At 49.5% G+C, this 17,278-nt stretch overlaps 1 protein-coding gene across 2 annotated transcripts in view; it reads left to right on the top strand.

Annotated features, from left to right (window-relative positions):
• CYSTM1 (cysteine rich transmembrane module containing 1) overlaps positions 1-17,278 on the top strand; it is a 70,142-nt gene that overhangs the window by 42,690 nt on the left and 10,174 nt on the right. The window contains exon 3 of one of the 2 annotated variants that reach the window (XM_005683029.3): positions 14,186-14,369. The exons of the other annotated variant lie outside the window; for it this stretch is intronic. Coding sequence (XP_005683086.1) covers positions 14,186-14,295 — 110 coding nt within the window. The 3' untranslated portion in view covers positions 14,296-14,369. Of the gene's footprint in view, positions 1-14,185; positions 14,370-17,278 lie in introns of those variants that run through there. 2 annotated transcript variants of the gene reach the window in all.

Genomic DNA, 17,278 nt, shown 5'->3' with positions numbered 1-17,278 from the left:
AAGAGTGGCTTTCTCCAAACCCTGACTTAGCGCCACTTACGCAGACCCCAGGCCACTGCTCCTGGGGCCAACCAGGTTCTCACACAGAAAAGCACGGCTTTGTTTTTAAAGAACTTTTTAATTTACAGAAATAGCTCTTCCTTATAAAAAGTGATATACCCATACTTTTGCTATCCAGAGACAATAGTTTACATTTTCATGTAAATCTTATGGTCTGTGTTTCTTTCTTCATGATGCAGCCCTTTTGAAATTTGACTATTACGTTCATCTCTGTCCAGGAGATCTATTTGTAGCTGATATAAATGCTGCATAAAAGTGTGGTTTGGTGTTCTGGTTTTTTTTCCTTCTTCTTAAATTCATTAAGTCTGTGTCTCCTCAGCTGCATCTTGGCCCCATACAATGTGGGAGTCTTGTGAGCGGTGAGCAGTGGTTCTGTGAGGTCTCCATGCAGATGTCAGTCTCACCATGCTGACTTCGTGCCTGGCCTCCACCCAGTCTCTAGAACTGCTTTTCCTTCTAGCCATTTATTTTTTTACAGTAACAGTAATACTTACAATATATTATCCACTTACTTGGTGCCTGGCACTGTGCTGCTTTTCAAGTTAGCCATCTAATCTTTATAACAGTCCCAGGAGGTGGGTGGTGTTATTGCCTCCATTTTTCAGGTGAGAAAACCAAGCCACAGAGAAGTGAAGGGAAATAAGTGCATTTTATTGAAATGGGCTATTTCCCATGTGGCAGGCTTAGCCCCAGAGCCAGTGAACCTGGATCTGCAGCGGCTGGATTGGGCCGGGGGTGGGGCACTACAGGGATGAGGAGGGCCCAGCTCCCACCCTGAGAGCTGGTCTCAAACCCACTGAGAACCGCCAGCGAGTGGATCGTGGCAGTGGTAGTAGCCTGCCCTGGCCTTCTGCTGTTCCACACTTGGCCTTGGCTCCTTGAAGGAGTGGCTTCCTCCTCCAGGAAATGCACTTTCCTATCCACCCTTCTGGAAAGCCTTATCAGCTTGCAACCAGGAAGCTGTGTGCTGTCAAGGCTGCCCAGCCTTATAGAGAACATCAGGAGCGCTCAGGGTGGTATGGCTGTAGATACAAACCCTTTTAGTTTCGAGAAGCCAGTACCGCTTGCCTCCTTGTCCCAGTGCTGGGCTCGGTGGCTTTTTCCTCTTTAGATCCGTGGTGCGATGGAAAAGGTGCCTCACTCCCTCCGGCTACCCTTACACATTCTCAGCCTTTTAGACTCTAGAGGTTTTCCGAAGCCAGAGAAGGGCAGCCCCACCCTACCCCCCACACACATGTACAAGTGCAGGCACACGCACACACTTTTCCTCTAGAGGTTATCCCTGGGTGTGTGTGGTGACGTGGAGAGCTTTGTTCTTGGGATCCCAGGCATCAGAGTCTTTTCCCAGGGACATGCCTGCTTCAAGACTGTAAATCAAAAATGGTCCATGGAAGATTCTAGTGCCTTTCAATTGCATTTTCCTTAGGGGAAAAAAAATTCCATTAGATTTTCTTTTTGGTAGTGTCTTGATTCCCTCTGAGCTTTTCCATTTACCCCTGAAATAAGTCCATTTGGTATCCTGGGATACCTTGTCAGCCTGGAGGATTTTAGAGTGGATGAGATTGTTTTTGAGTAAAAATGGATTTTTGCTTCTGAAAGTAGGCGTATCATGGGTAGTTTACAAAGGATCAGTATTCCTCCCTCCACCCCAATCCCTGTCCAGCACCCCAGGCAGCTGTGGGTAACCATGAATTCCTTACAGCTATGGGCGCAGTGCCCTAGGCCTACGGATCTGAAGGAAGGGCTCTCAGGAGGGTCCTCCCTCTTGAGAAGGTGAATCCTGGGGCTCTGGGGCCCATTCTCCCCAGCCCAGCCAGACCTGGGATCCTGAGCTGTCTGTGCTTGCTTCACTCATTTCCAAGATATCCTCCTAGTCACATGGATTCCTTCTGGGATAGAGTGATAGCCCTGATACCCTCAGCCATTTCAGGGAAGTTCAGGATGAGCCAAGATCTCTCAAAGGATTTCAGTTGACCAAAGTGAGAGTGCCACCTTCCTTCAGAACTTCAGGCTGACAGGGTACTCATCTCTTCTTGGTCGCACTCTGCCATTGCTTCAGAGAGGAGCCAGCTGAGCCTGTATCTGAGCTTGCCTGCAGGGCCAGCTACAAACAGCTTTTCCAACTGAGGCAAAAGGTGCAAGACACCTTTTGTTCACTCCTCCATTCATTCACTCACTCATTCCATGTCTCCTGTACCTCAGGTCTGTGGAGTAGACTCGGGGCGTGGTTAGTAACGTTGGCATGTGCAGCAAAGAATTGGGAGCTGAGGGTCACCAGACTTCATCTTGGAGATCTAAAGGAATTCCTGGACTGGACCTTTCCACTTTGTGGACCTAGTAGAAGGGGCAGGAGGGTGAGGGACTGGTAGGATTCTTGAGGGTCGCCAGCTCCAGCTGCTGCTGTGGGGGGGATGGGGGGGTCGTGGGGATGCCTAGTGGTTGTGCCTCATTAGGCAGCTGTGCCCCCTGCCTTCCTGGGTCATTGCCCAGCAGCCTGGCATCCACAAGGAGGGGGTCTAGGCAATACTTAACGGAAATAGCCACCTCTTTCACCCGATTTCCACGTCACTTGGTTGTTGTTCAAAAACCTCAGTTCGTCAAGTAGAAGGAGAAGCTGTCTGTAGGCTCCTAGCAGCTTACATCGTGCCAGTGTCGCCTCCAGTGTCTCCGCACCTTCTGCCCTTCAGGTCTCTGTCTCGAGAGTAGTAATGGCAGCTGACAGAAACTTCGAGCCTGCCGTATACCAGGCAGTTAGTGTGGCTTAACTAAGTCCCCAAGGAACCCAGTGAGGGACAAGGTGCTGTTATTATTCGCATCTCACAAGTGAGAGAAACGAAGCTGGGAGAGGGGGTCACCCCTCAGAGTGGCACTTCGAGTGGACCCTGGGGCACCGACTCTGCAACCGCCTTTCCTCATCCCCACAGGGTTCCTTGGTGAGCTGTTAGGAGGCCAGGGTCTGTATGTGTCGTGACCTCGGGGTGCTCCTGACTCAGGACCACAGCTGGGCAGCAGGAGAGGCCCTCGGCCGAGGGGGCTGGGCTTTCTGACTTTGCTGAGAGGCCTTGCATTCTCCAGACCAGCAGGGCTGTGAATAAACCCACCACTTTGGGCAACTGAACCCCGCTCAGCAGATGAGGAGCAGTCAGCTGCCTCTGTCACTCTTGACACAATGGGGCTCCCTTTGTACCCGCTTCATCACCAGGGCTAACCTCACCTAGCTTCCCACCTCAGCCTTTCGTGGCAAGGATTAGCCTGTCTCTTCCTGTTTCACTGGAAAGGTGGTTGGTCACGATGTTGGGAGACTTTTTGGATCTAGCTTCAATGACAAGCTGGCTAGAACTATTAATATTAATAGTAGAGTTGACCATGGAAAGAAGCTTTTCCACGGGCCAGGCTCCCCCTCTGTCCCCCTTTCTCCACCAGGGAGGTCTCTGGCCTCGTATTTGCCGAGGGGCACACCTCAGCAGGTTGGGTGGTGGTTTTCGGGGCCCTTCCTGGTTGGCTTCTGGGTGGATGCTGGCTTGTGGCAGTTACAGAGCAGGAGGAACTGTTGGGGATTACTCGGCAGAGCCCAGGCGCCCCTCACAGTTCTTTCCAAATCTACAAGGACGACCTTTGTTGCTGGAAAATGGCTGGTGGTGTGCTTCAGGGAGTACAGGCCTGTTGAGGAGACAGTCGTTACAAGTGAGGTTTGCCTTGCTGAGATCACCTTCTCACCATGCTCACTGAGAGTGGTCATCCTGTCCCACCCCGCCCTAGAGGTCACTGTGTACCAGGGCTCTGCACTGGGGTGCATTCAGGTGAAAACACCTATTTTTACTGTCGCCAAATTAAGCTTGACCAAGGAGGAAGAAATCAACCTGGGGCATTTTGCATAAATATATCTGCTAGGACTGTTAATCAATAACGTAGGAACCTGGTACTTGCAGATGCCAGTTGTGGTCTGTATATGTAAGATAAAGACACACTCGGTGTTCGATAAAAAACAATAGGGTGGTGTTTGCCTTGTGAGAAAATGCAGCAAGACCTATTTGAATGAGACTCCTGAGGCCGGTGCTCAATGTGAGTCAGACTAACATTGCCGATAGCAGAGAGGCCTGTGCCCGTCTGTGCCTGGACACTAATGGGAAGGGTCTAGCAGTGACCTTCGTGCTGATCTCTGTCCATCTGGGCCCGTTCCAAAGAGCCAGTTCAGTTCAGTCACTCAGTCGTGTCCGATTCTTTGCGAGCCCATGGACTGCAGCACACCAAGCTTCCCTGTCCATCACCAACTCCTGGAGCTTGTTCAAACTCATGTCCATCAAGTCAGTGATGCCATCAAACCATCTCATCCTCTGTTGTCCCCTTCTCCTTCTGCCCTCAATCTTTCCCAGCCTCAGGGTCTTTTCCAGTGAGTCAGCTCTCCATATCAGGTGGCCAAAGTATTGGAGTTTCAGCTTCAGCATCAGTCCTTCCAATGAACACTAAGGACTGATTTCCTTTAGCATTGGCTGGTTGGATCTCCTTGAAGTCCAAGGGACTTTCAAGAGTCTTCTCCAATACCACAGTTCAAAACCATCAACTCTTTGGCGTTCAGCTTTCTTTACAGTCCAACTCTCACATCCATACATGACTTATGGAAAAACCATAGCTTTTACTAGACAGACCTTTGTTGGCAAAGTAATGTCTCTGCTTTTTAATATGCTGTCTAGGTTGGTCATAGCCTTTCTTCCACAGAGCAAGCATCTTAATTTCATGGCTGCAGTCACCATCTGCAGTGATTTTGGAGCCCCCAAAAATAAAGTCAGCCACTGTTTCCAGTGTTTCCCCATCTATTCCCCATGAAGTGATGGGACCAGATGCCATGATCTTAGTTTTCTGAATGTTGAGTTTTAAGCCAACTTTTTCACTCTCCTCTTTCACTTTCATCACGAGGCCCTTTAGTTCTTCGCTTTCTGCCATAAGGGTGGTATCATCTGCATCTGAGGTTATTGATATTTCTCCTGGCAATCTTGATTCCAGCTTGTGCTTCATCCAGCCCGGCATTTCGCATGATATACTCTGCATATAAGTTAAAGAAGCAGGGTGACAATATACAGCCTTGACGTCCTCCTTTCCCAACTTGGAACCAGTCTGTTGTTCCATGTCCAGTTCTAACAGTTGCTTCTTGACCTGCATACAGATTTCTCAGGAGGCAGGTAAGGTGGTCTGGTATTCCCATCTCTTGAAGAATTTTCCACAGTTTGTTGTGATCCACATAGTCAAAAGCTTTGGCATAGTCAATAAAACAGTATATGTTTTTCTGGAACTCTCTTGCTTTTTCAATGATCCAATGGATGTTGGCAATTTGATCTCTGGTTCCTGTGCCTTTTCTAAATCCAGCTTGAACATCTGGAAGTTCTCAGTTCACGTACTGTTGAAGCCTGGCTTGGAGAATTTTGAGCATTACTTTGCTAGCATGTGAGATGAGTGCAGTTGTGTGGCAGTTTGAGCATTCTTTGGCATTGCCTTTCTTTGGGATTGGAATGAAAACTGACCTTTTCCAATCCTGTGGTCACTGCTGATTTATCCAAATTTGCTGGCATATTGAGTTTAGCACTTTCACAGCATCATCTTTCCAGATTTGAAATAGCTCCACTGGAATTCCATCACCTCCACTAGCTTTGTTCATGGTGATGTTTCCTAAGGCCCGCTTGCCTTCTCATTCCAGGATGTCTGGCTCTAGTCCAGTCATCACACCATCATAGTTAGCTGGGTCATGAAGATCTTTTTTTGTATAGCTCTTCTGTGTATTCTCGCCACCTTTTCTTAATATATTTTGCTTTTGTTAGGTCCATACCATTTCTGTCCTTTATGGTGCCCATCTTTGCATAAAATGTTCCCTTGGTATCTCTAATTTTCTTGAAGAGATCTCTAGTCTTTCCCATTCTGTTGTTTTCCTCTATTTCTTTGCATTGATCGCTGAGGAAGGCTGTCTTATCTCTCCTTACTATTCTTTGGAACTCTGCATTCAGATGCTTATATGTTTCCTTTTCTCCTTTGCCTTTTGCTTCTCTTCATTTCTCAGCTATTTGTAAGGCCTCCTCAGACAGCCATTTTGCCTTTTTGCATTCCTTTTTCTTAGGGATGGTCTTGATCATTGACTCCTGTACAGTGTCAGGAACCTCTGCCCGTAGTTCTTCAGGCACTCTGTCTATCAGATCTAATCCCATAAATCTACATGTCACTTCTACTGTATAATCGTAAGGGATTTGATTTAGGTCATACTTGAATGGTCTAGTGGTTTTCCCTACTTTCTTCAATTTAAGTCTGAATTTGGCAATAAGGAGTTCATGATCTGAGCCACAGTCAGCTCCCGGTCTTATTTTTGCTGACTGTATAGAGCTTCTCCATCTTTGGCTGCAAAGAGTATAATCAATCTGATTTCTGTATTGACCATCCACTGATGTCCATGTGTAGAGTCTTTTGTGCTGTTGGAAGAGGGTGTTTGCTATGACCAGTGCATTCTCTTAGCAAAATTCTAGTAGCCTTTGACCTGTTTCATTTTGTATTCCCAGGCCAAATTTGCCTGTTACTCCGGGTATCTCTTGACTTCCTACTTTTGCATTCCAGTCCCCTATGATGAAAAGGACATCTTTTTTGAGTGTTAGTTCTAGAAGGTCTTGTGGGTCTTCATAGAACTATTCAACTTCAGCTTCTTCAGCATTTCTGGTTGGGGCGTAGATTTGGATTACTGTGATATTGAATGGTTTGCCTTAGAATCAAACAGAGATCATTCTGTCATTTTTGAGATTGCACCCAAGTAGCGACCCAGGAGAAAGGAGCAGTGACCCCACAAGAGACTGACCCAGACTTGCCTGTGAGTGGCCAGGAGTCTCTGGCAAAGGTGTGGGTCAGTGGTGGCCTGCTGCAGGGTCGGGGCCACTGAATGTGGCGGTGCAGGCGTGGGACCTTGGAAGGAGGCCGCCATTATCTTCCTCACCTCCACCATAGTTTGGCCTCAGGTCAAATAACAGGGAGGGGACACAGCCCCACCCTTCAACAGAAAATTGCATTAAAGACTTATTGAGCATGGCCCCACCCATCAGAACAAGACCCAGTTTCCCCCACAATCAGTCTCTCCCATCAGGAAGCTTCCATAAGCCTCTTCTCCATATCCATCAGAGGGCAGACAGAATGAAAACCACAATCACAGAAAACTAACCAAACTGGTCACATGGACCACAGCCTTGGCTAACTCAGTGAAACTATGCGCCGTGCCGTGTGGGGCCACCCAAGACTGACAGGTCATGGTGGAAAGTTCTGACAAAATGTGGTCCACTGGAGAAGGGAATGGCAGACCAGTTCAGTATTCTTGCCTTGAGAACCCCATGAACAGTATGAGAAGGCAAAAAGATACAACACTGAAAGATGAACTTCCCAGGTTGGTAGGCACCCAATATGCTTCTGGAGAAGAGTGGAGAAATAACTCCAGAAAGAATGAAGAGACGGGGCCAAAGCAAAAACAACGCCCAGTTGTGGATGTGGCTGGTGATCGAAGCAAGGTCCGATGCTGTAAAGAGCAATAAAGCATAGGAACCTGGAATGTCAGGTCCATGAATCAAGGCAAATTGGAAGTGGTCAAACAGAAGATGGCAAGCTGAACATCGACATTTTAGGAATCAGTGAACTAAAATGGACTGGAATGGGTGAGTTTAACTCAGATGACCATTAATATCTACTACTGTGGGCAGGAATCCCTTGGAAAAAATGGAGTAGCTCTCATAGTCAACAAAAGAATACAAAAAGCCAGCTACCCTCTGATGAACCTCACCTTTTTTTCCTATAACCTAGTGCCTGAAACCAAAAAAAAATAATTTTCCTAGTTCTGTTTAGCATCCAAAATCATGGCAATTGTTTTCTTATATTCAGGGGCAGCGACGTTGGGAGTTTGTGGGTTCTGAGTCTATTTCTGTTCTGCTCTTATCTTGTCTCTCAACGCTTGTTCCCCCAATTGCCTGGTTCTAAGCGTCTTTCCTGCTGCTCAGCAGGCTGTGAAATGACAGATCCTGCGGTCAGGCCCCGTCACCACCACTCCCTCCTTGAGATTTCAGGGCATGGTGAGTCTTACCAGTCAGGAGAGGTCGGGGCTGGAACACAGCTGGGCCAGCCTACAGCGCCTCCTGTTTGTAAGTAAGCCGCTCAAAGCCAGCATTTCTCTAGGCTTCCTTGTGAAGGAAGGAACGCGAGGACAGGGCAGTAACGGGCTGGCGTTCCTGTCTCCTCAGCTCACCGAAAGGCCTTGTCCGGGCTCTCTGTTGACTACTGGTGACCGCTGCCCCCAGCGTGGCGTGCCAGCGCGCGCTTCCTCAGCTAGCTCGTGGGCTCTTCTGTCCAGGCTGTCTGTGGGCCGCCTGAGTCAGGCCCGGTGTCCTTTATTCCCAGACTCTGCTGCAGAGTTGGCCATGTCAGGGAAATGTGAAGTGAGCGTGTGAGCTGGGAGGGACCCTGAGCAGTGTCCCTGTCTCCTCTGGCACATCCTCTGTCTGTGAGATCCAGCTGGAGCATTCTGGAGGGGTCTTCGGGCCGGAGGGCAGGCAGGCACCTCACTGGCAGAGCAGACCTCCTTTGCGGGGTGGCGGGATCCACCACCCACCAGCCCAGGAGAATGGACAGCTGCTGGGACAGAACGGCCCTGAGGCACCAGCCCACGGAGCTTTGCCTGCTGGGAAGCGAAGCTCTGACTCATATCCCTTTCCCCAGGTGTTGATATGCCTGGAACCCTCCCAAATAAGCAGAGGATGAGAGTATAGGGTTTACCATTTTAACCACTCATAAGTGTACAGTTTGGGTGGCAGTAAGCCTGTTGACATTGTTGCGCAGCCGTCACCACCATCTGTCTCCAAAACTTGGTTCATCATCCCAAACTAGAACTCCTCACCTGCTAAACAGTAAATCCCCTTTCTAGCCCCTGGCAACCACCATCCTACTTCCTGTCTCTACGAATTGACTCCTCTAGGTACCTCATGTAACAGAGGTCATACAATGTTTGTCCTTCTGTGACTGGCTTATTTCACTTAGCAAAATGTCTTTAATCCATGTTGTGTCATATGTCAAAATTTCTTTCTTGGACTGAAGAATATTCCATGTTCCTTTCGTCCACCAGTGGTATCTGGGTGGCTTCCACCTTTTGGTAATGCAAACACGCTGCTGTGGACATAGGTGTGCAAATACCTGTCCAAGCGCCTGCTTTCAGTTCTTTTGAGTAAGAGTTGTAAAGCACAGGAGCAGGATGTCTTTGAAGGTCAGTTTCTGATGACTCACCCTTTTCCACTGAGGGCTGGACTTACGGGCCAAAAGGAAGCTTTACTCATGGCCTAATTTTAGACTATAACGCAACCACCACTGGTCACTCGTAACATCAGGCTTCCTTTTGATATTTGATAGGATTTCACAACGTTAAAATTCCAGTTTTATGTATTACCTTTTGTTGATTACACCTAGCTGGCGACTCCCTTGTGATTGTGGCGGCCCCCTTGTCACTCAGTGGTGGGCATTGACCCTAGGCAGTGCACTTCCTTACAGCTGGCTTGTTCCAGGGGTGCGGGCTCTTGCTGACTTCGCCCCTCGTCACCCAAGTTGGACTGGTCTTCTGGCCTTGTCCCCACCCCGGGCTCCGTCCTGGGACCCAAAACCCTGAGCCCCTGCCAGCTGAGAATATTGAAGTCACTTGCTTCAACTCCCAGCAGCTTTGGGCAGGCATGGTGTTATCCCCCAGGTCTACTGGTTCTCATCATCTGTTTTTATTTCATCCAGTTTTCTTACACATTTAGTGTTATTTGAATTATATGTCATTTTTTCCCCAGGAAAATAAAATACTTTTCTGAAACAGCTTGGCATTTGGAGTTGCCACAGGAAGTGGTCTTCCCCGCACCAGCTTAGACCAGCCTGAGGGCCCACATCTAGGGATGACAGGCTTAGTGGATTCACCTGTCCTGTCATGGGTCCCTCGACCTCTAGGGGAGACTTCTTTGGCCAGTGCCCGTCTGTGCCAGACCAGTTAGGAAGTGGACATGGGAGCACTGGGAGAAGACCTGCTCCCTGCACTTGAGTACCTTTATAGTCTGTTAATAGTTATGGCACTTAGAAACCCTGAGGATAAATGAGCCATTTCTGAGGCAGTCCTGTTTTCTTATCTATTCCAGTGCTTCAGGTAAACAGAAAGCACTGCTGGCCCACAAAGGGAAAGGCCATCGCTCTTAGCCCCAGGCTTTGTTCTAGACACTGACTGACCACTGTACACGTAGCCTCCCCTTTTCCTCTGGGGACTGCCCTCAGGCCTATCTCTGTCTCCGCTTGGTATTTCTCAGACCAGGGTTTGTGAATGATTGTACTGATAGGTGATAGCAGCAGATCAGAGTCAGAAAGATCTGGGTTGGGCTGGACCAGGTCAGAAACGCTTCTCGGAGATGCACGGGGCCCCAGGTCAGGGTGCTGTCCTGCAGGTGGCCTTAGTATGTACTGAGTACCAGACAGCCATTCTAGTCTCCTGAGGGTTGCGTTATTTGGCTCTGGTTTTAGATGCTGGAGGAAGAAGGGAGGAGTTTGCCTTCAAACAGACGGCAGAGAAGATGCTTCTCAGAGGGTCTGAAAGATCTGTGTGTTGAGTGGAAGGGGAGAGCCTTTCACATAGTAACCCAACCTAGAGCGCGATCTCTGGCCTGACCCTGGGAGGAGCCTGCAAGTGGATCAGGCTGCTGTTCCTGGCGCTGACGTGGAGGACAGGGGCACTTCTCTGCCCTGGGGCAGGCGAGCAGTTCTCTGGCAGAGAGAGGAGGAGAGGAAGCTGTTCACGGGGTGCAGAGCCGGACCTGGGAGAGGGGCTGGCATCTCTGCTCAGGTGTCACAGGCTGGATGGGAACGTGGACGACTGGCAGGTGGTCTGGGAGGCCCTGTGCCACCCACTGTGGGCTCTCGCGCTGGGTCAGTGCCACAGAGTCCCGAGCGCCGGGTCTCAGCAGGTGGGGTGGGTTGTTGCTGCTGCGGTCCTGGCAGTCAGGATGCAGGTCAGCCTCTGGTCCTTGGGTTACACCTTGTGCTGTTGTCCTGTTTATCCCCTGCTAACCAGGCCCCTCTTCTGTCCCAGCTCCCTGTCCTGGACTCTCTCTGAACTTCCCAGAGTCACACCTCCCCAACCCTGAACTTGGGCTCTGATGCCATGTGGTTGGTTGAGGCTGAAGGAAGAGCGACAGGGAATGAGAAAGAGAGAGAATGTGTGTGTGTGCACGAGTGCCTAAGTTGGGGTGAGAGCAGGGCCTAGAATTGCTGGCAGCTCTCCTCCAGCAGTCTTCCAGCCTGCTGTGGGGCCATGGGAGGTGGGGGCCTGACTCTGTTCAGCCACTCCCCTCCTCAGAGCTTCGGGCACACCCTCCCTCGGGCTGGACGTACCTGCTGCACAGTGAAGGACTAGGCGACCTTGCAGGCCCTTGGCTCCCAGAACAGCCTGTAACTGCCTCCTGGCCTCTGGTTTATTTCTGAGTCCAGGTGAGCCCCCCAACCCCTTCTCTCTACCAGTGTGTAGGCCACCTCTTTTGTCAGTCCTGGGAGTCAGTCATTTTAATATGGTAGTAACACCAATGAGCATTTATTGAACAGTGACAACGTGCTGGGCACGGTGCTGTAAGCGTTTTACATGTCTAATCTCTTCATTTTCCCTGCAGCCCTGTGGGGTATAGATTACTGATGTCACTCTTGTTTTACAGCACAGGAAGCTGAGGCTGAGAGAGGTTGTCACCTACTCAAGGTTACATGGCCAAGGAGTAGATAAGCCTATATTTAAATCCAATTTGATATGTCTTATTAAAAATCTCTGTTCTGAAATTCTAATTGTGGTCTCTCACTAAATTGGAACAGAGTGTCTGGGAATTGAGACCTGGACTGGGGCAGCCATATCTGATAGGGAAGTTTCTTCCCTGCTTCTCTGAACTTCCCTATCTCTGGAATCTGATGAGAACCCACTGCCTACTTACCCCACCCCTACTCCTGTTGAACCTCGAGTTCCTAGGGAGAGACACTGGAACCTCTGGGGCTGCTTTAGGGGGACAGGGGTCTGTGCTGGGGGGCCAGGTCTGTACTGGAGGGGCCAGGTCTGTGCTGGGGGGCCTTGTCTGTGCTGGGGGGCCGGGTCTGTGCTGGGGGGCAGGTCTGTACTGGAGGGGCCAGGTCTGTGCTGGGGGGCAGGTCTGTGCTGGGGGCCTGGGTCTGTGCTGGGGGGCAGGTCTGTGCTGGGGGGCTGGGTCTGTGCTGGGGGGTGACTGGGTCTGTATGGGGGCTCTGCTGCAGTGGTGGGAACAAAAAGATCTTGATGTTGGCACTTAAAGCAGTGAGTGAGAAAGGGGAGCCAGGAGGGGTGGTGAGGGGCCTGAAGGCGGCCCCTGGCAGATCATGGGCTCCCCGGAGTTTGCAAGGCTAGACCGACTGTACCTGCTCCTCGGCGCCCTTTGTGCCAGACCAGGCTCAGGTGGGCTCCTGACTCCCTCCTGCCCAAACCCGAAGGAGCGGAAGAGAAGAGGCTGGCCTTGGTTGGGGAAATGCCAGCAGCTCCTGTCACTGGAGAGGGAGGAATGCAAAAGGAACCCTGGAAGTGGAGCTATTGGGGACCTGGTGTGGTGGTGGGTTTTCTGGCTCATGGGGCTCAGCCTTAGGAATTGCACCAGCATGAGAACCCTCTGGTCTCCAGGCTCCTTGCAGGGGGAGTGGTGATCTGATCCAGCCGCTGCTTGCCAGGTTGGCCCAGCAGAAACCCTAGCATGTGCCTGGGGCTGAGTCAGCAAAACCTGAGGGAAGTCAGAATGGCATTGAAGGCAAATCTGATGGGTCAAACTCCAGGCCACAGGGGCCACCAGACCCGGCTGTGAAGGGAGCAACATCACTGGGACCACAGGTTAGGGGAGCTGGGCCGAGGCTGGTCTGTAGGTAATCGTGACACTGGGGAAGACATCTGGGACTGAGGCCAGAGCACCAGGGAACCCAGATCAGTCGATGCCAGCTGCCCCCAGAGAAAGCCCCAGAGCCAGCACAGTGGCAGAGGCCAGAGGGGGTCTAAGCTGTGTTGAACCTGGACAGCCCTCCCTCCTGCCCACAGGACCCCAGCAGTGACATGGAGGAGCAGCAGCTTTGGGTGTGACTTTGGAACTGCACGAGCCTGGATTTGAGAAAAACATAAAATGCAAAGGCAGAGTAAAAGCCCCTACCCCTCCACATTCTGACCTTTGTTTCTTATATTCTTTCAGATATCTGTCTGTATGTCTGTGTGTGTATGTGTATCCTTTTCATTGTACAAACATAACAAGCGCACTGCTGTATACCTTGCTTCTATCCTTTGCTTAATTAATTGGCAGGATGGAAGAACCATCTCCGCCTTCTTAATGGCCATTTAGTATTCTACTCTGTGGGATGTATTAGCTTATGTAGTCAGTCTCCAGGTGACAGACATCAAGGTTGTTGCTAGCTTGGGGTTATTTTGATACAGCAGCAATCACAATGTACACACATTTTTGAACAATGAGACAACTGTTTCTATAGAAAAACCCTAGATACAGATTTTCTGGGTCAAAATTCTATGCAGCACCCTACCGCCCCCCATATTCTCTTTCAAAGGGCTTCTATTAATTCACACTCCTGCAGACTGTGTTTGAGAGTTACAAATGATAGTAACAGAGCTGTTGTGAGGATTAAATGAGACGATGTGTAAAGCTTTCAGCCAGTGCCTGCCACATCTGGCTGCAGGGCGGGCCTCACCACAAGCTGTTAGACTTTGTCCAGGCAGGCACTGGGCGGTGTTTGGTGGTCAGCGTGGGGGAGGGGGGTGGCAGGCAACAGTGATCTGCCAGCTGCCAAGCAGATGCCACCTTCACTCCCTCATCCAGGAAGCTGCCTGCCGCGCGTGCAGCGGTGACACCGGGGCGGGGCGGGGCGGGGCGGGGCGGGGCGGGGCGGGGCGGCCAGGCCAGGTGGGCGTGGCTCCCCTTCCCGGAGCCGGCAGTCTGGAGGGAGGGGGACTCGACCGGCTCCTCAGATGCGCTAGTGCCCGAGCAGCACCGGCCACCGCGGCTCGCGGTCGCCTCTGACTGGGTCTCTCTCTCCCCGCCCCTCCCCTGCCCCCCAGCTTACGTGGTGGAGCGGGAAAGGAAGACTGAAGACGCCGGGTGTCAGGCGGCCCTGGCCGCGTGCTGGGCTGCTCTCTGCTGCTGCTGCCTCCTGGAAAGCCTGGACTGAGCAGCGGGGCCCCAGGTGCCCCCGCAGGCCCGCTACCTTCTGTTACTGGAATAAACAACTAGTGCTGCACAGTTGACAGTTTTTCTTTCATTAAAAATTACCTCATCTACAGACTTCACATTTTAGCATCTGTGATGGGTGTGAAATGGTATCTCGCTATTTTACCTTCCCTGCTTACTAGTGACTTTGAACATAAATATACTTTTGACTTGTCTTTACAAATCTTGTGAATTGCTTGTTAAAGTCTTAGCCCATTTTTTCTACTGGTTTGTCTTCTGTTACTGATTAGTAGGGAAACTTAAAAAATTCCACACACTATTATTTGTCACTTTTATAGGCTTGGAGATACCTTCTGCCTGTCTCTTAACCTTTTTATCATGTATTTTCTAGTATGAAAGTTTCTAAATTATGTTTATTGATCTTTCCCTCATGCTTTGTATTTTAATCTTCGATGCAAAGATAAGTCTATATTTTCTTCTAAAAGTCTTTAGTCCACCTAAATTGGTTTTTGATCACAGTGTAGGATAGGGTTCTGGTTTTCTTTTTCTATTTCGATAGTTCCAACACCATTTACTGATTAGGTCACCCTTTCCCCATTGATTTAAAATGAAATTTGTCATATACCAAATTCCCACGTACAAATGGGCTAGAACGGGGAGTCTGGTGTGATAAGCATCTTCCTTGACCCCCGGACATGTGTACACACATACCCCTTTTTCTTTAGAACTTTCTTGGATATTCTTGGCCTTTTACTTGTTTAATCAGGATTTTAGGATCATCCTAAAATGACACAGTCATGGAAAACTACCATGCTTGACTTTGATTTAGAGTAACTGGGGGAGAGTTGACATATTTAGAGTGCTGTCTTCCTATCAGGAACATGATTTCTCTCAATTTTTGAACAAGTATTCATTTATGGCTGTGCTGGGCCTCCATTGCTGCGCGCAGGCTTTCTCTAGTTGAGGCGGGTGGGGGCTGCTCTCTAGTTGCTGTGCGAAGGCTCCTAACCGCAGTAGCCGCTCCCGCTCCGGGTGCAGAGCACAGGGGCCCCCAGGCTTCGGCAGCTGTGGTGCTCCAGCCTAGCTGACCCGCAGCATGCAGAATCCTTCCGGACCAGGGATTGCAGATTCTTGGTGGCTCAGATTGTAAAGCGTCTGCCTGCAATGTGGGAGACCTGGGTTCGATCCCTGGGTCAGAAGATCCCCTGGAGAAGGAAATGGCAACCCACTCCAGTATTCTTGCCTGGAGAATCCCATGGACTGAGGAGCCTGGTAGGCTACAGGCATGGGGTCACAAAGAGTCGGACACGCCTGAGCGACTTCACTCTTCACTCATCCCCCGTACCACCGCCCCTCTTAATCTTTTTTTCTAGTCATCTTTTATGTCCTTAGATAAAATTATGTAATTTTCTTCACACAACTTTCCTGTACCCTTTGTTGGTTTTAAAATTGGATGTCTTCTCAGGTGCATTGCAGTTTTAATGCTATTATATATGGACTCCTTTTTTAAAAAAATATTACTCCTTTTTTGGTGAAAATAATTTCTTCACTCTACTGGGGTCACAGACTGGATTTTCAATCCAGTTTCGTCACATCACCACCTTGGGGGCACTTTAAATAGGGAGGTGCAGTTCTTCAGTCTGCCCCAAGTATACTCCAGGGTTGGAAACAAAGGAAAGGAACCGTATTTGTTCAGGAGGAGGAAAATCATGTTGGGCTCTGAATGTGTTGGGTTAGATTGAGGTGTTAAGGTGCTTATCAGACATTCAAGTAGAGATGTCAGATAAGCAGTTGTAAATACACCTGGAGCTTGGAGATGTTGGGCTGGAGATGAAATGTGAGAGGCACTGGCATATTGGTAGCAATTAGAACTGTGAGAATGAATGAGATCACATCAGGTAGAAATATGGAGGGAAAAAAAGAGAAGGTGGCAATGTAGGGCTGAGCTTTAAGGAAAACTGACTTGTACCTGTAGATGATGAACCTGCAAAAGAATCAAAGATGGAAAACCAAGAGAATGGGATGCCCTGAAAGCAGAGAGAATTTGTATTAGGGGAACCATCAGTAGCATCAAATATTCCTGGGAAGTCAGGTACGAACTAAAAAACTGTGCACTGGATTTGGCCACACTATTGTCACTGAGGGTGGGTGGACTTCCCTCCAGCTTCTCTTCTGTGAAGGACACCAACAGAGGAGACAAGATTGCTAGGACCGAAAATACAGGTCCAAAGGAAGGCAAGTATGCATGCATGCATGTGTGTGTGTGAGAGAGACGAGCTCATAGTGCAGAGAACTAGCTGGGCCATGAAAGATCAAAGACTCTGCTAAATTGAAGAGAACCATACAAAAAAAGAAGTTCCAGAGGGGTCAGACACCAAGTAAGGGAGTCAGTTAATGCCACGCAGGTTTTGAGCCTCTAGACAGAGGAGACCTTGCTCTCCAAATGGACTCTGCTGGAGGGTCCAGCACGTAGACTGTCAAGCATGTGACTGCCCGTGCTGGGGAGGTCCTTCTGAACACCAGCATGTATAGATCATAACCACCATTTCAGTCTGATAGGGTTCAGGTTTTTCTAGTATAAATGGTTTTATAAGAAACTCCCCATGTAACTGCAGTGTGAAATAGATACTGTGGAACTGCAGTTGAGGCAAGGAGGAGCCGTCCCCTGCCTCTTGTCTGGGAGCCCGGGGATCTGAGGAATACATCTGAGAACCTTAGTTGTTCTGGATTTTCCAGCACATTTGGCCAAGGGAGATTTGGGCTGAATGGTTTCTCTGCCCTAGAATGTCCTTCTGAGATACTGCCTTGTAAGCAGAATTAATCAGTGTGTAACTGCTGGTGGATTTTCTGAAGATCTGGGTGTCATATTCCATTGTCTGGAGGTAACAGGTTATATTCACTTACCTATTGAAGGACAATTGGGTTATTGCCACTTTTAGGTAATTATAAATTTATGTACAGGTCTTTGTGTGAACATAAGTTCT

Source organism: Capra hircus, chromosome 7 (assembly GCF_001704415.2).
Source record: "Capra hircus breed San Clemente chromosome 7, ASM170441v1, whole genome shotgun sequence".
NCBI classification, from domain to species: Eukaryota; Metazoa; Chordata; class Mammalia; order Artiodactyla; family Bovidae; genus Capra; species Capra hircus.
The sequence above is the reverse complement of the archived record's forward strand: the minus strand, read 5'-3'. Positions and strand labels throughout refer to the sequence as shown.